The 19089-nt window shown below is 43.0% G+C and overlaps 1 protein-coding gene across 3 annotated transcripts in view; it reads right to left on the reverse strand.

The window, feature by feature from the left end:
- Window positions 1–7928: 7928 nt before the first annotated feature.
- Window positions 7929–19089, reverse strand: part of ASAP1 (ArfGAP with SH3 domain, ankyrin repeat and PH domain 1) — a 167089-nt gene continuing 155928 nt past the window's right edge. For all 3 annotated transcript variants that reach the window (XM_068396076.1, XM_068396078.1, XM_068396077.1), the window contains 4 exons: window positions 18768–18826; window positions 16057–16559; window positions 12249–12371; window positions 7929–10271 (listed from right to left, as the gene is read on the reverse strand). In XM_068396076.1, coding sequence (XP_068252177.1) covers window positions 10197–10271; window positions 12249–12371; window positions 16057–16559; window positions 18768–18826 — 760 coding nt within the window. In that variant the 3' untranslated portion in view covers window positions 7929–10196. The remainder of the gene's footprint in view (window positions 10272–12248; window positions 12372–16056; window positions 16560–18767; window positions 18827–19089) is intronic.

Below are 19089 nucleotides of genomic sequence, written 5' to 3' on the forward strand. Positions count from 1 at the left end.
CAACTTGCTTAAGAGAGGGGTAGTTTTCACACACAGTCATGATCACAACCACACCACTATCCTTGCCCGGACGAGGAAGTACCAGATCCCCAAAGCAGAAGTGCTCGCCTCCGCCAGCCAGTCCAGTGCATTTCTGGCTGCTGGGCTGAACTTTTAGATGTTTAGTCAGTAGCAGGTGCAAGATTTGCATGAACGATGACAACTGAAACGTCTCCAGCCTGGCACCTGTCTGAGCATCGGGGGAGAGTCAAATGCAACGCACCCCGCTCAGTGCAAGCAGCAGCCAGCTAACATTGTCACCGCTGCTCCCAGCCCACGACGGCCATAGGCAGCACAGGACGCAGTACCAAACTGTGTCTTCCTCTGAAGCCGACCGCTCCAGCCTAGTGCTGCTCGTTTCAACCTGGCAGTTACTGGAGATCGTGTTGGTTGGAACGAGCGATGTTACACCGCTCACTGGATCTGTCACCTCCGTCCTCCGGTCCCAGGGCACAGAGGATCTCCTGTCCCCAGCCTGTCACCCCTCACAGGCTCCCTCCGCACTTGCTGACTCGGGCGGCCTCGCAGCCCCCGTGCACTGAGGGAAACTGAGGCGGCGGCTCCGGCTTTGAGGCCGACACAGGGCTCGGCGCGGGGTTCCCCTCGGTTGCCCTCGCTGCCGACGCTGGATCTGCCCGCGGCCAGAGGGAAGGGGCAGGGCTGCCCCGGGCGGCCGGCGAGCACCCTCCGCCGGCCCCGCGGGGCTGCGCCTTCCCGCCCTGGGGGGCAGCGAGGCGGGGGCGAGCCTTACCCCGGCTCCCCCCCGGCCCCCTCCCCTCACGCTCCTCCCCGCTCCCCTCAGGCGCCCACCGCCGGTTCCCCTCAGGCGATGCCCCGCTCCCCTCAGGCGCCCACCGCCGGCTCCCCTCAGCCGCCGAGGCAGGGGGGGCGCCCGCCAGCAGCCGCCACCGCCCCGTTCCCGCCGCGCCGCGCACCTCCGCTCCCCGCCCCGCTCCGCCCGCGGCGGGGGGCGCGGGCAGCCTACCTGGGCGGCGGGGCGGCCCGCGGGGCTCGGCCTGGCCTGCCGGGTTGCCGGGCGGCGGCGGCGTCACGGCCGCAGGTTGGCTGCCGGCGGCGGGCGCGGTGCCGTATCGCTATAAAAAGAAGCGGTGCGGGGGGAGGGAGAGGCGGCCCCGGCACCTTCGCCGCGCCCGGCCCCGATCCCCGGTGTTTCCCCCACCCGCCGCGGGGAGCAGCGGCTTCACCCCGTGCAGCCCCGCTGGGGTGGGGTGCCCCTGCCCTCTGCGTGTGTCCCTGGCTGGGGGTGGGTCAGAGCCGTCCGCCGCAGCCCCCACCCGGGTGCGGGGGGTCCGTGGCCGCGTCCCAGGGGGTGAGGAGGGACCCGCCCTGAGGAGCCAGCGATGTCCGTGTCCTTCGCACCAGGGCAGCCTCGGGCAGACGGAATCACAGAAGGGCTGGGTTGGAAGGGACCTCCGGAGATCGTCTAGTCCAACCCCCTGCCAAAGCAGGTTCCCCTAGAGCACGTTGCACAGGGTCGTGTCCAGGCGGGTCTTTAATATCTCCAGAGAAGGAGACTCCACACCCTCCCTGGGCAGCCTGTTCCAGTGCTCTGTCACCCTCACAGTAAAGAAGTTTTTCCTCATATTGAGGTGGAACTTCCCATGTTTCAGTCTGTGCCCATTGCCCCTTGTCCTGTCGCTGGGCACCACTGAGAAGAGTCTAGCCCCATCCTCTTGACACCTGCCCCTAAGGTATTTGTAAGTATTGATAAGATCCCCCCTCAGTCTTCTCTTCTCCAGACTAAACAGACCCGCAGCCTCTCCTCATAAGGGAGATGCTCCAGTCCTCTAATGATCTTTGTAGACCTCCGCTGGACTCCCTCCAGTAGTTCCTTGTCTTTCTTGAACTGGTGGGCCCAGAACTGCACACAGTACTCCAGGTGTGGCCTCACCAGGGCTGTGTAGAGGGGCAGGATAACGTCCCTTGACCTGCTGGCCACGCTCTTCCTAATGCACCCCAGGATACCATTGGCCTTCCTGGCCACAAGAGCACATTTTTGGCTCATGGTGAACTTGTCCACTAGAACTCCCAGGTCTTTCTCCACAGAGCTGCTTTCCAGCAGGTCAACCCCCAACCTGTACTCGTGCATGGGGTTATTCCTCACGAGGTGCAGGACCCTACAATTGCCTTTCTGACAGGCTGATCTGGGCAAGCATGCGACAAAGCAGAGCGTGAGTGAGGCTTTGCAGAAATAGGAAGGCACCAGCGACGTGCAGGAATGCCTTGCAAACCTTAAATGTGTGTGCACCAAAACCAACCATTTACGACAGCCTTCTGTCTGCAGACGCTGCTGGAGCACTGTCCGGGCCCAGACAGGAGGCTGGGGCCGCAGGCTGGCACCTGGGAAAGGGCACCACAGGGGACAGTTGTGGGGACAGGGCTTTTGGCAGCTCCAAATTGGTGTTGGTCCCTGCTATAGTCAGAACCTGGTTATCAGCCTGGCAGCTGAACCACTGCAGTGAGATGTTGCCTTTTAAGACTGATCCTCCCAAACTAAAGAAAAAACTCATCAAAGCTGAATTTTTCTTTCAAATCCCAACAGCTCCTTCCATCTCTCAAGCTGCGCTCAGATACCAGAGCAGCTGTGACAGCCCTGAGGCGCCTTGCTCAGTTTCTCCTCCATCTCGTGTTGACGATTGATGGCATTTTGGTCACAGGAGGAGCGAGAAGCCCCCCAGGACATGGGCTCCCCATCGCTGTCTGCCCACGAGGAAGCTCTCCCTCCAGCAACAGCTGCTGTTGTTCTCCTCCACCATCAATCCCTTTCAGGAAGGGACGGGGATTAGATGAAGGTAACACATTTCAAGGTAATTTCTCTAAATGGCATTTTGCTGCCCAGCTTTACTGTCAGTTGCTGGCAGGGGCTGTGATGCTTCAGCTCACTCTGCAGCCCCAGAGCCCCCACCCCATGGCACAGGTCTCACTGCGATGGCCACAACAGCTACAAGTCCTGTCTTCGGCCCAAAGCAGATGGAGACAGGGGCAGCAGTGAGGCCAGGGCACTGAGAAGTCACATAGGTAATGGAACCCTTACGCAGAGACACTACACTCAGTGCCTTGTGTTATATTCCACCAGGCGAGCAGCTAAAGCTATGGATCATGGGCAGACCAGGCACCTGCTATACAGAGAGGGAGGCAACAACCCCCGGGAAACCCCAGCCTAAATAAATACTACCAGGGGCTGTATTTTGCATGAAAAACACTTAGGCAGAACACTGCCTTGGGCAAGTGAGAGGAACAAAATCCTGCTCTCAAGGGTTTTGAAGTAGAGAGGGTTTTTTCACCATGAAATTTAGTATTTTCTTTTTTTGTCTAAACTTTCTCTGCATCCTGGCAGGGAAGGGGGAACAGAAGGAGCTTTTCTGCTGGACCCAGCAGCATCTCACTCAGACAGACCTGGCGGGAACACAGGTGCTGAGTTAAAGGATGATCCTGAGCAAAATCCATCCCTAAATAAGGTAACCATTCCAGACCTGCTCCAAGGAGGTAGTGAGGGTGCCAGAACCGCGTCTAAGGTGGACCTGGGCCCTGCGTGGGGCTGCTGCCAGGGACTGGTCTGGCAGGGTAGCAGCACCTCATTGCTTACAGTCAAATGCTGCTGCTCCCTGGATCTTGGGCACAGACCCAGCCTGCACATCTGGTGCCTTCTGCTCCTTCACAGGGTCCAGCTACTACAGCAGCTACTTGTGTGGAGCTGACCAGATGGTCTGACTGCCCCACTGCCCTCCCTCCCCCATTATTGTTTGCTAAGATCTTGCTGCTTCTCCTGGATAAGGGACCTTCACTTCTTCATATCACTTGAATCGCTGCCTTACCTTGAGCTCTGAGGTGATTATATGGCCCACCTATAGGCAATGCTCACAGGAGGGCTGCTGACTCCTTGTGATTGAACTTCACATCAATGATGGAGTCGTTCATACTCTTTCAAAGGTGTCCGAGTTGTGGTTTGTGTTGGCCCCATCCCCTGCTCTTCTCACACCTCCGCCTTGTAGCACATGTAGAGTTCAGATTTGTTCTTACACTCTGCAGAAGACTCAGAAGTCCCCATCTTCCAGCACTTACTCAGTGTAAGTTCACTTCACATGAAGCTCAATGTTCCTTGCTCTCCACATGTCCAAGCTAACAAACTTCCCTTGTAAGCAGGCCAGTGGCTCCACACACACTATAGAGGCAGGTTCAGCATTTGTTTTCCTGTTTCTACAGAGGTTGGCCCCGGTCCTATAGGGAGGATAGAGACTGAGGAAGATCCTGGATCACACATCTGCCCTTCATCCCCATGCTTCTATCCACAGAGGTCAGAACTACTGCAATGGTCCTGGAGTTGCTCCACAAGGCTTTTTTTCCCAGCTCCTGGATGGGTTTCCACACAATAAAAAGTCTCACCTGAAATGAGGGCATGTGGCTGGCTGCAGTTCACTTACTGCTCAGCTACCTGCGGCTCTTGCTTTCCTGCCTAGTTACTAAAGTAGAGCTACAGCTCTGAATTGAAAATCTACAGTGAATACAGGGAAGGCTAGGACATGTGTGTAGGGTATGTAGGTCCAGAGCCATGGACGGGATGGCCTGCAGTAGGGACAGGTGATTATAGGCAGTATAATCTTTACTAATTTGAAAAAATGCCTGCTTTTTGTCTTTGAGGCGTCTTTGAAGCAGTATGTGGCTCTGGTGTCACCAGGTCACTAAGGAAGTCTGCAGGCTGCAACAGAAAACCACCGCAAAACCCCCTGCTCAACCAACAAACAGACACTGTCCTCTTCTGTGCGCGTTCAGCTCACGAGCTGGCTTGTCTTTCTTCAGCCTGAAGTTCAGGAGCACGTTTCAATCCTTTTCCATAAGTAAGTTTTTGATTTTTATTGAAACATGAAGAACTCCAGCTCAGAGGCATGATGATACACACAACCATAGCAGGGATGTGGGAGCAGGGAGAGATGAAAAACATTACTTTAATAAACTACTTTTGAGAACAGCTTCAGACTTCAGGTAGTGCACACTACTCCTTACTCTTGGGAGTTTGCAGGCAGCTGTAGTAAATTCTTCCTGTAGATTCCCTGGAGAAGAGACTGAGGAAATTAATTAGTTACCAAAATACCAAGCCTAATGCTATTGCTTTGAACTGAACAAAGATAAATACAATGAAACAACCTCCAGCACAGCTATTCTAGAGCAGTCTAGTTTGAGTGTTCCAGGATGATTCATCTACACAATACGACTGTGAGAGGAAATCAGATTTCTAAATTTCTGGTCGTAACTGAAGCACAAGAAACATCTTCAAGCCTTGGGGAAAAATTTCCATGGGGGAACGGACCTAGTCCCACACTGCCTTTCAGTGAAAAGCAATAAGCACAAGGGGAGGGGATGTTTCTGATCAGACACTGCAAGAACCAAGACCAAACTGGTAGGAACTGCAGAGTAGCATTAACACTGGAATTTACAAAGTTCCAGGTAAGCTTAAAGCGCATTGAAAACATTCTTCAGGTGGTAACAGCAAACAACTGATGAGCTGCTTCTCCTCCACCCTGACACAGTTAGCAGATGTGACAGCTGTCACAAATTGTTTGGCCGCTGCCCCTGCTATTATAAGAAGAGACCAGAGCAGACATCCGCCCCACTGCAGACAGGAGGATCTGTTCTGTAATTCACAGAGGAACAAGGCAAAGCCTGTACTCTGACACACTATCGTTTTTAGTGTTACTCGAACAGCAGCTGACCAGAACTAGTCAAGACTTGCAGGTTTTGTGCACCCTGCAGCACAGGGGGGGTGTAAGCTTAAGTACAAGTTGACAAACAGCACTTAGCTTATCTCAAGAAGAAACTCGAGCAGTCTTTCAGCAGATGACTGAGCTGTAAATCATGTTATGTGTAGCCCTAAAAGTATCATTAAGACAACTTGAAATAGTTAGCTTGTATTAGATAAGAAAATTTTTGGCTTGCAGCTATATAGATGAAAACATCTTACAGTCCTGTGTGCATTCAGTATCCATCTGAAAAGTCTCCAGCTGTGTTTTAGAAGGGCTGAAGTGCTTCATAAAAGCAGCCCCAACAGCCTTAAACTCAAGACTAAGTTCTCTGTAAGAATTTAAGTCTGAAGCTGAACTTTATTTACTTAGGGACATTTGCTCCTCGTCTCATATTCTGGTTTCATGGCATAGGAGGGTTACTGGTCTAGGGTGTGAATGGCATGAAACTATGAACAACGAAAAGTTGGTTTTTGTTGATGCTCAGGTGAACTGTCACACAGAACTACAGAGTCTGGGGAAGGGGGAGGCATCTGACAACAAGTACAGCGTTGGAGTATTTGGGGTTTTGTTGGGCAGGTGGGAGCTATTTCTGAGTGTCACTGATTGGCATTTAAGATTTGCACCACTTTCACTGGTTTTGATTACCAATCGGCCTCTGTTCAACTATGAGCTTGAAGTTTGCCAGCAAAAGGGTAAGCAGGCTGAAACTTTGAACAACAAGGGAGTTCTCTGGGCATGCGTTTGTCTTGGTCTCTTCTGCTCCAAATGGTGTATGAGATATCCACCTCAATTTCGAGTTGCAAAAGGGAATCAATACATGTCACTGAAGAACAAGTAGTACAAGTAGGACAGAGAACAACGGAGCATATTGGAATCAATGGATCTCTGAATGCTGTTATCTGAAATATCGTGACAAGGTAGAAACTGAGCAAGAACAGAATATTTAACCAGACTGCTTCCCCTGCCCCTGTCCATATTTCACACACCCCCCAACCCCTATGTTTAGCCTATGTAAACTTAAAAGCCCAAAACTAACCAAGCAGAATATTCTGTGATGAACCCAGGCTCTGCCTGTGCTACAATCCAGCGTTTGAGAAGCTATCCTATCACAGCTGTCTCCTGAGCCCTGTGCTGTTGCAGTTACTATTTTTGATACAAACCAGATCTGATAACTCCACGCTCCAACTTTTCCTCTGGCTAAAGGACGTTTTCATGGCTTTCTAGCAATTTCAAGTGACTTGTTCTTTTTGGAGCAGTTTTGACGGGAACAAGTCTTAAATGAGAAACGTCCAAGAACCGAGTCAGGGAGGGGAAAAATAATCTCTGCAAGCTGGGTCAGAATTGAAATTCTAAGCAATAAAGTCGCTCCATCCAGGAGAGGTTAGTACTGCTCGAGTCAGTTTGAGAGCAGCTGTGAGGTTTGGTAATCCTGCCCACAGACAGAGGAAGGCCGTACGCGGGGCAGAGGGCCACGCTGAGCGGTTCTTTTCAACCCAAAGGGTCACCTGTAGAAAACAAGTCACAGTGGGCTGGCTTTCCCTAGAGCCTGCTGAAGCCAGAGAGAACGCAATCGAAACTCATGGACAAAATAAGTGTTTTGATGCTAACTTTAGTAAGTAGTTTTCCAGAGAAAGGCAATTGCATCCATATTTAACAGCTGTTAAGGAGATACACATTTAATTGCATTATATCAGGGGTGCTTTATATTCAAGAGAAAACATTTCAAGTGTTTTAGTTCTACCTGTTTCAAATCCAGACTTTCTCCCTAGAAGATATTCCAGTTGACAAAAGGGCCTTGTTCAGGTATCTGGGATCAACTGAATACATTTATTTAAAAGCAATTTTAAATATTAAAAAAGTAGAAATTAACACATACAGTACTCAAAAACTGTCACATTAAATACATGTGAATAGACATGTGTACTGATGTTTTACCTTAACATTCAATGAGAAGTCAAGATTTTAACTAGTGGCATGACCAGATATGATTTCTGTACACGTTGATGTACTATGCAATAAAAAAATAAATAGCAACTGTTGTTCAACAGTAAATAAGACATCATCTGCAGAGCGTACTTCCCCCTCTGGGGGCACCTTCCCCTGCCCCTCCCCCCAACCCCTTATCAGCTAATTTTCCATAAAGATTTCGACTTTCCAAATACTATGTCATGTACAAAATTGCAGACAGTGGCTCATTGAGTTCAAATATAACACTGTACTTAATCAATATCATACATTTTCAGATTTCTTATGACCCACAATAAGCCAGAATAAACAGAACTATCGTTCCTGATGGAACTCATTTAATTTTATAAAATGCATATGTATACTATTTTAAAGAGCGTAGAAAAGAATAGACATTTGACTCTACATAATTTTACATGCCTAGGTTTTCTTTATATGATTTGCTTTTATCAGTTTATTTCAAGATCACTTAAAAATACAATTGACCACAAAAGTGAATAGGTTTTGTTCTTTAATGCAACTTAAAACATTGTAGTAATGGATAAAATGGAATGCTAAATAAATGCTAATCCTGACTTCCTTTCCATAAAAAAAAAGAATAAAGTCTGAAATACTGGAGCTGGTAATACTGAAGATTAAATGTCAGCGGGCTTGCTCACTCATTGCATTTTTTTTTTTAATAGACTTTTGTTATAAATGATAAAACCATTAACAGTTGATAAATGTTTTGCATTTTTTCCATGTGGGGTTTAGACTGGTATTTGTTTCTATATTAACCACAAACAGAATTAAATATTCACTGACTACAGTCTTGTAAAACTGAATTAAAAATGAAAGCCCTCAGAAAGTCTGAGATGTGCTTTTATGAAATGAAAATCTTTCCATGCAGCCAAGACAATCGGCTTTGAAATAGCAGTACTGGGTACTGAAGCCAAAATCACATTTAAAGCAAGTAATACAAAACTACATATGAAAGTCATGGAACCTGCTACAGACAACCATGGGAAAAACACAACCTCATTATGTCTCCAAAGTTAAAAAACAATGTTGAAAGTGACATAGGAAATGAAAGTTTCCAGTAATACATTGAAGTGTTTTCTGGCAATGCAGCTTTGTATCAACTTTCAAGAAACCTCAGGTTAAATGCAGCCTTCCAAAGATTTTCTTAGAAATTAGCCTTATAACAGCATGTCTGTTACTTGGTGCTTTGAATTAAGACTATGACAGTTACAGTTTAGTGAACTCTACTAAAACCAGCCTGATAATGATAGAACTCAGATCACAAGTAACAGCCTGATCAAATGCACGAGAGGTCACCCGAACTCCCACTTTTTAGAGCAATTAAAAATAATTTAAATTTATCCTTGTATCACCACTTAAGAAATTTTATTTTCGGTAACTAACTTTTAGCAAGGTTGAAGACAGAGGAAACCCGCCCCCCAAATCATTTTTCAAAGAGCCAATTTTGCTATAAACAAATACTGTTGCAAGCTCACATTAATCTGAATAGCAATTAAGTTAAAATGTTCTTTTCTTCAAATGTAGCTATATGACTACAGTACTACTCTTGTACAAAGGCAGGTTTCAAGTAAGCGTCTAAATGCATGCATAATGTCAACAGTTAACATTTTCTAGAAGTCCTTGGTTACTAAGAATTCAGTGGAAGAAACCAGCAAATTTCACATATATCTACTAAAGAACAACAGGACTAATTTTCATTAAAATAAGTTTTCGAATGAAATAAATTTGTAACTTTTTATAGTGAGGTAATATCACAGGGGAACTGCAATCACAGTTTGGCATAGGTCCACATAATATAAACATGAAATGCTGTATGCACACCGTAAAACGTTACTGTTATCTGTTAAGTCAGTGAATATTTGTCTTCATGATTACACTTAACTGAGCACTATATTAAATAAATACCGAAGTGGGTTTCATAGCTGTAAACTGCATACACTTAGAAACTGCAGACTGATTTTTAAATTGTCCAAAACCATTCACTCATTCTAACTTTCTGCTAATTGTATACTGAGAATACCGAGTGATTAGGAACAGTCATTTCTGTACAGTTACATGGCTGACGGAGATCACCTATGTTGGGAAAGCTGGCAGTTCAGACATATTTTGAACAGCACAGACAGAGATGTAAGTGCTAGATGCCCAGGATGGCTTCAACGAACCCAATAAGGCGTGCCAGGTTCCAAGGCTACCATAATACTGGCAAAGGCAGAATAACACAGTATATTTACAATACATATAATTCAACCTCATGAGGTGAAACTTAAATGATTTCTTAATTTGTAACAGCAGCTATATATACAATTGTGCACAGGATTACAGGGAGGCAGCAGCGTTCGCTTTTGCTAAAAAGCCCGTCTTGCATGAAGAATGTGCAATGCTCAAGTTTAGGATTTGTTTTGTTTGTTTTTACTAGTCTGACAGAATGTGCACAAAGGACACTGGAAAGACCCCTTTCCTCTCTGGCTGTCCTTCGATGTGGCCAATCTGCAAGACAGGACAAAAACATACATATATAGAGATGTGTGTACACATGGAGTTTGTCGACTGCATTTACGTTGTTCAAAAGCAGCAGAAGTGCATGGATCCTACAGAGCCTTTGCAAGTTCTTGGACAGTTTAAAGCAGACCTTCGTTAACATTTTAATTTGTGTAAAGGAACAGAATAAAACTGTACAAGCATATTATAAGCAAGTCAAATTAAGCCAACCAAATCTAAAGAGAACAAACTACAAGTTTATTTGGAAACCTACATCCACCACTGAATTTCAAGAATCTCACCAGAGCAGAAGCCTGATTTTCTTCTGTCTGATAGATTAACTTTCAGTAACAAGATACACATCTCTGAAAACCATTCATCTTAGTTAACTGAACACATCCTAAACATCTCACTTAAAGGAAATGTCTGCTACAGTGTGAAGTTACTTATGATAATCTGCATGCTTCACCTAAAGTGATAAAGGCCCAGCTATTTTCTCATTGAATTAGTATGATTCCTAATGAGAATTAATATGATTCCTAATGATTTATGTGCACACTAGTGTTCATAACAAATCACAGTATCGTCTGATTAAGTATCCTTCATGTTCAACTTCTTGCATGTTTTGCATAATAATAATTTATAAAGAAATAGCCAAGCAACTTCTAAAAAAAAAAAAAAAAGAATAAAGGCACCTTCTATATGAACTTTACATATTTAAAATGCATAATTATAAACAACTGTCATACTGATAGCACTGGAGTAGCAGCCTTGACTGACCACATAACCCTCTTCTCATCCTGCTATAGTGCTGCTTACTACTTTCAGAATAATAGTGCACCTCCTTCCTCCTCCACACGCTAACAAAATGGGAAGGGGAAACATGCAGGTTGGTCATTTCCTCTTGTAGAGCCCAATTTTTGAAGTACATGAGTCAACAGCCCTCGTTTCCCTTCTCAGAAACACTCAGACTGGAGCACTTCATGGAACTTGTCAGGCATGTACCCAGGGATCTTAAAAAGCCACTTCACAAAGCAGATTTAGCAACTAATGCAACTATAATCAGAGGCTGGATGATATGGTTAATACACCAGCTTTTCACTGGGCTTTTGATACCATCCTTTCAGTCGAAAATCTTCCATGCTTAAATGATGAGTGAGAGGAAACCGTGTAGCTAGAACCGAAACAGCAAAGTCGCGCTGCACTTAGATGAGGAAATCACAGGCAGCAGTGTGGTAACAATTTGTTTTAATCAATATGAAATCTGTCATTTTTGCCTGTAATAATTCTTAAGTAGGGAAGTATGATGTAGCAGGGCTTTAGAGGCAAGAAGTAGAGTGTCAAGGGAGGGCTGGAGCCATCAAGTGGGGTTGAGGGAAACCTGATGTTAGCACTCAAGAACCAAAGAACAATGTGTGGTCCAGAGTAGGGAGGAGTATGATACAAACCAATGGCATGGGAGGGAAGAAGGGAAAGAACATGTTAACTACCTCTCATTTAAGGAGGAAAACCATCAGCTTTACAGCACTAATTACAAAGAGTTTTTCAGACTTCCAGCAACCCCTGTAGGTATAACTTAACGTTTCTGGTGAAGATAATTACAGATCTCATTTTTCATGAAGAGTGTCAGTATGCTAAATGGAGTAACAATCACCACCTCTTCATTTAGTGAAAGGCCAGTGTGCATTCCAGAGAGTGACATGTAAGTACGTGTTGTTATGAGCAGCAATAAAGCCAAACCTAGTCAGGGTGGTTCTAGTAGACTCCCAGGAAGCGACAGACCCTACCAGACAAAGGGGGTCTTCTCTAATACGAGTTTAAGGGCTGGATGTTAGCTCAAGGAAAAAACTCCCCGAACCCAACAAAATAAAAAACTACCACCCACAAACCAAAATAACAACAAACCCCTCCAAATCTGGAAAAAGAGGCTTTCCTTTAAAAGTCATAAAGGAGTTCTGTGGAGCTATAAAAGGAAAAGATACATACCCACCACTCTTGGTCCTCTTCACCGGTTACAATAATTACTTCTCCTTCAACGAACGTGAGTTCATCATCATTATCTGCCTGACAGTCATAAATGGTCTTCACTCGCCTAACTTTGTTTTTCCCCTAAAAATAGAATGAAGTTTTAGATGAAAGATATGTGTAACAGCAAAAACATATATATGATATAAATTTTGCCTTTAGTTATGTTTTATTTTACAAGAAGGTGAAGACTACCAAATTGCTTTCCCTGCAATCGGGGACATAAGATCTAAAAACTGTGCTTCAACAAGGATATTAAAAAAAAAAAATGACCCACACAGGTGTAGGATTTCTTTTTCTTAAGATTCAGAACTCCCAAGAGACTTTAACGTGTAGTGCACAGATTAAGTAACCTACGCTTCCTCCAGTAAAGAAAGTTTAAATAACATCTTTACATTATTCCAGTCCACAAACACCCTCTTTCTCCTTTAATATATACTTCACTAAAAAACCCGCCATGAACAGAAAATGAAATCCAATCATCTCCTCTGAATGTTACAAGACAGGTAAGGGCTGAGGAAAATGCTGCATTGAAATCCCAGTATTCCTTACAGTTTTGGTTTTGGATCTAGTGCAAAAATACAGTAGCCTTTGATTTCAGATCTGCTTATAGGACTGGAAATTATTCTTTGAATGATTTTTCATCCAGTATGTTAGCAATTTCTTACTAAAAGAATCTTAATATCAGATGGCAGTACTATTTTGTGATGATAATTCACAACAGCTCTACCATTCTGAGTCCAAGTATTTTCTAGGTCATACTTTGCTGCATACTGCTAATTCATATGAAAAAGCCTGAGCCACGGACTCCTCCCTGAACATATGTTTCTCATGGCAGGGAAAATGCTTTAAATTATTTCCAAGTACAGTAATATTCACAGCAAAACACTCCTGCTACTTTATATTCCTATGTTTTCATACCCACACTTCTTCAAAAACTACAGTTCCTTCTTGAAACAGAAGCAGTCAGATAATAAGAATGCAAAAGGCCAAGAGCAGCACAAGGAGATGAGAAGCAGAAGGGCTATGGAGGAAAAGTCAGCAGGTTTAGAGGAATTTGAGCCAAAAATAACTTAAGAGAGGAAATTTCCTAGGGAGCCTTTTCTTTGCTGTTACCTACCCACTTGAAATGCCTCCATGTTTTGGCAAAAAAAAAACCAACCCTGCAGATCAACAGCAGAACAGACACACAGCAAAGAGCATTCCTACTAAACTCAAGGTACAGAAAAATAATAATTATAGAGGGATCTAAGGGACAAAGCACTTAACACAGCAACATAAGACTAAAAAATCCCATACTCCAAACAAATGAACAGAAACACCTGAAGTGAAGTTCATATGAGATCAAAGGGGTTTGGTTTTGCAAGGGTTTGCTGCAGCAAGAAGTTACTTCAAAGAACGCTTTCTCTCTTTTTTTTAAACAAATTCATATAATTTTAACAAAAATCTCAATTATCACAAGGGATTGGAATTCAATACTAATGGGTATTTGGGGCCAGTCCCAGCTTTCAACTCCAGAGAACCTTTACAAACTAAGACTGCTTCCAACCAATCCCCTGGTGAGGAAGGGAACCAACTACTTCTGCCAAATAAAAATGGTCTCATTCAATAAAGAGACTAAAAGAAAGTTAAATTCCTCTAAACTTAGAGAACTGTACGCAACTCAGCTTGTAAGAACACGTGAAAAATGATGGCAATTGCTCTTGGTTCCTTCAGATTAGCACCACAGATGACATATTAATATTATATTCCTTTCACTTAGGAGAGCGGTAAAAAGCAGAATTCAAGCCCGAGGTGTATTTAATCTTGAGAAGGTTTAAAAAAGGATGAATCTGAAGAGAGTATATATTTTCCAGAACAGTTTGGGGCACTGGTGTGTAAAGAAATAGAAGCAATTCCAGGACATGTAATTTAGGACTATAAAATAAATATAACCCACCCCACCCCTAACTCCTTGTATCCAATATTGGTACTTAGTAAGAAGAGACTTTTATGCATAAGACTGAAAAATAATCAGCTGCTGTGGTCATTAATAATCCCTCCATGTTCTTATTCACATTCAACATTTTTTTTTTTTGTTTAAAAAGAAATATTTTGTCCCCTTTATAGAAAACACACACACGAACACTCCAGTGCTCAGTGTGATTTTAGAAGCACTCAGAGCAAGTTTCATTTCTCTAAACATATCCTTTCAAGTCCTTACATATTAACAGCATTGCTATTTTTTACCTAATAATTCTGAACAACTGATTTTCTAAAACTTCCAATGAAAAATTTGTGCTCAAATAGTCAAACCCAAGAGTGAAGTACCCACAAGTACTAGTGGCTGCTGTCATGGGTCTTACTGGGATGTAGCATTTCACCAGTTTGGGTGGAGAGGATACAGCCAGAGGATGAAAATGGAGGCAAGATACATTTAAGAGGAATTCTTGCACATTATTGCTTGAGCAAGAAAGACTGCAGTGAACAAGAGATACACATGTGCATGCAATGATGCGTAGAAAACTGGAAAGTAATCAGCACAGAAACATCATAATTTTGATCCCTGCAAAACAGCGGAACTATTTAATTTACTGCACATGTGAAAATGGCTGAATTTGGAGAACACTGAATTTTTCCTCGGAATTATTCTGTATAAAGTAACGTGAGCGTTTAAAAAAAAACCAAACCAAACAACTAATCCACTATTTGCTTTCTTTCCTCGTTTAATAAAGTGACAAACAGCTGAGAATGTCCAGCATCACTTGCCTGCTAATATTTAAAAGTACGTAAGTAAACAAATCGTAGTTGCAGACACCTTTTGATCAGATCCCTGCACTATTTTATTTAATCTCCAGAACACTCAGGAAGCCCAAGCAGAGTGATGGCTCCAGAGAAAGTGTGTTCTTCCTCCGACAAGCACAAGAAGGCAGAAACTCACCCTCTGCTTTCACTACAAGAATGGAAGTCTCATTTCCTTTTACATAAGTGATTTGCATAGCCAATTTGACAAGCAAAACCATCTCCTTTTTGATGTATTCTTAATGATCAAAATCTTAAGAGAGCTCTGGAGTTTCATAAAACTATTTCAATGTACATATACATGAATAATCCTCTGTTGAATGGAAATTGCACTGAAGTGGGGGTTGAACAAGGAGACTCGGAATCGAGTTATAGTTCCAGCTCTGCCACTACACACCATCCAGCAATGTCAATTTTGCCACTTCAGCAATATATCTGAACCGTTGCTAATGACTTACGTACACCGACACTGAATACGACAGGAACATTTACTAGTTTGTCGCAGTTGACTTGTACTTGAAATTTTTTATCTACTGACAATAGGTGCTAATACACTTTCTTATTCAACTCAGGACATTCTATGATTCTATTAAAAAAAAATCAAATATGTAAATATTCTAGTAATCTAAGGCATACAAAGCAGTGAGCAAAGACAGCAGCGAAAACCACCAACCAATTCAGAAGTATTGACTGGCACAGATAAAAACGCCCAAGTTCCCTAATAAATCTAAATACCCTGCCATGGTCCCAAGGCTATCGTTTTATGTTACTAGTATTTGCTCCAGCATGCAAGAGGCCTTGTAAATCCCCAGCATTTGCTGAAGCTACTTGAAAGCACAAAAAGAGCTCCTCATTCCCCATCCTAGCCCGTTACGTTATGTAGCTTTGTGTGCACAGCTCAAGGGTGCGGCTTTTTTTTGCACAGATAATCCTACAGTAACTTTGAAGCCTCCCATGGATAGTCTCAACTAGCTGGAATAACACTTACCATATTTATTTTCCTGGGAAGTGGCACAGGGGTTTCTGGCAGGGCATGTGCTATGTCATTAGACTCTTCAGATGCTTGCCTTTGGACGGTGTCTCTAGACTGTATGTTTGGAGAAAGATCTAAGGAGTGAGATTTTTGATTTGCCTCTGAGGGCTGAGGCTTTGGTGATGCTTCTCCACCTTGAGTTTTAGCCAACAGCTCTCCCAGCTGAGGTTTTGGAGGAAGGTCCTTCATTTGCGGCTTTGGAGGTAAGTCTCCAAGTTGTGGTTTTGGTGGCAAGTCTCCTAGCTGAGGCTTTGGGGGTAGTTCTCCAGGCTTTGGGGGTAAATCTCCCACTTGAGGTTTCTGAGTTAATTCCAGAGGGAGAGGCTTTGGAGGCAAGTCTCCGGGTTGTGGTTTCTGTGGTATATCGATGGACAGTGAGGGCTTCTGAAAGATTTCCGTGTGCTGATGGGGTTTATCGATTGAAAGATGATGACTGGTTTCTATTTTTCTTAGTGCCACTAAAAGAAAAGAGCATAACAATGGTTTTTCACAATGTCATTTTAATATTAAAGAACTTAGGCGCATATCAAAACTGTAATTAAGTAAATGACCTCATGTTCACTGAGCCCCGATAACTGTCCATACGTCCTCCTAGTCTGTGACAAATGCAAGATAACACAACCTTACGTAACCCTCTTTCACTGAGGTCTCATTTCATTGCTCCTTCTGGAGGCCAGAAGTGCTTAATCCAACAGCTCCTAGGTGTCAATTTATAGATTAACTACTTAAAATGAAATAAAGTGATTGCTTTTTGGACCTAAACAAAAAAATATTAAATATAAGAAAAGATGTATTTTGCAAAACAATCTATCAACCTGCTGACGTGACCACAATGAAAATTCTCTTTAATGACAATTATTCATAGATACAGTTGAACTCTGTACAAAAAAACCCCAAGTCTCAGGATTAGTACCTGTAAAATCATAAAGAAGAGAGCGAGTGAGTATGTATGTCCATACAGTGTATAGAATAAAGTGTACTATAGACATTCAAACTAAAACTAATAAAAATGAATTATTGTAAACACAATTCAGTAAAGATGAGAAGTTTTAAAATGTGTATTTTGCAGATTTTATGGAAGGAAATTGAAAATAGCTTTTCAAATAGTTTTTTCGCAGTGTCATGTATTGATTCTACTATTAAATTCCCTAAGAAAACTTGACTGAAATCTACCTTGAAAGCAAAACCATAAGAACACAACAAAAAAAACCCAAACCCCACCAAACAACCCTGTATTAAAACAGATGAAGGGGGACAGAAGAGAAAAATGTTACAACCCATGATGAAAGCAACACATTTTGACTAGCAGGAATAATTTCCTATTGTATTCAGCATTGCTTTAGTGTCATATAACACCAGTCAAAAAGGTGGCCTGACATTTTACTACAAAAGCAACAACACTCCTTTTGGATATCACCTACTGCAATAACACTTCCATGCTATATTTAGGGTTATTGATACCAAAAAAGGAAAAATTTGCATAATTTCCAGGAAAGAAATGGTATAGCTACTATCAGATATCTAATTTAAGAAAATGTCTGTGTTGATACCTTTGTCTCCTAGACTTATCTAGTCCAAATGAACAAGCACTGATCATCCACATTGGTTTGAGTAAATGATGAAAAAAATGATAGTAGCCCTTATCAAAGTGCTTTGATTAAGACCATCTTAAATTTTCACCTATATCATTTTAAATCAAGGAAGTGTTGACTTCCTTTGCAGTGGTGCCCTATCACGTCATTGGTGTCTCTTTCAAAAAATGATACCATGTCATAATAATTGTAATTTAATAAAGTTGAAATTTCACATTTGCATTTTCTGTTAAAATGATTCATCTAGCTTCAGAAGTTTGGACACGGGGCATTTCCTGATCTTCAGGCTCTATAGTGATCATCCACTCATACGATACAACCTATTTTTGATGGATTCTGTATCAGACAGAGCTACAAGGTAGGTCTACTTTCAACTTTATAGTCAACTCCTGTACAAACTCAAACAACTCTATAAAACCTGCTGTATGAGTTTAAAGAGAGACTAGAAAAAACATTGCTAAAAAAAAGGGACATAAGTGATCACTGGGATGATGGTCTTAGCAAGTTTGTCATCAATACATAAGCAAGGATGTAACAGTACCTGATTCTTTCCAAAGTATTTATAAGGACAACAACCCTGATCGCCAAAACATGGCAACGGACACAACTTGTTTCAAGGGTATCAAGAAATTGGACTTACGGATATTAGGAAGAAAAAAGAATTTAGCAATGAGAGTGATCAAAGATAGAAACGGGAGCCCAGAGAGGTTAACCATGGACATACTCAAAATGGGACTGGACATGGCCTTGCGCAACCTGCTCTCATGTCAAAATGTTGGCCCTGCTCCGAGTGGTGGACTGGACCAGCTGGCCTCCTGAGGTGTCTGCCAGCTTCAATTAGTTTATGACTTTTTTTTTTTCTTTCCTCCTGATGTTCCATGGGTCTATTTTTTCAGTTGAATAAAAACCTTCCCAATCTTCCAAAATCCCTTCAGTTTTGCTAAGCTTTCATGGTTTGTAGCATTTTGGAAATAAAACTTGTGCTGAAAAGATCCATATATTTAAAACAAGTATCTACTTTCACACGTGTTTAAAAGATATCATTATGGGAACACCCACAAAAAGAACTCTTACCTTTTTGAGGTAGTTTGGGAAGAACTCTAGGGCCAAGTGCAGTCTTTGCAGTCCCAGTGCTAAATCAACAGATATGAATTATTAGTGCTTACAACTGTTATAAACCATACTTTTTCTTTTCCTTTTTTTCCCCCTCTACACATCCATAATCTAAAAAAAAGGTCCACATTTATTTTGCTTTTTTTGTAAAACCATCTTGTCATCTGGTCCGTGGATCAATCCCGAAACACAAAGCACTGTTAAGAATGAACTGCTTTTGCAGAGAAGACGACGTACAAACCCCACACAGCTTTAATGCTACAGGGCAGATTTATTCTATGAA

The sequence above is a fragment of the Nyctibius grandis genome, chromosome 3 (genome assembly GCF_013368605.1).
Source record: "Nyctibius grandis isolate bNycGra1 chromosome 3, bNycGra1.pri, whole genome shotgun sequence".
NCBI lineage: Eukaryota > Metazoa > Chordata > Aves > Nyctibiiformes > Nyctibiidae > Nyctibius > Nyctibius grandis.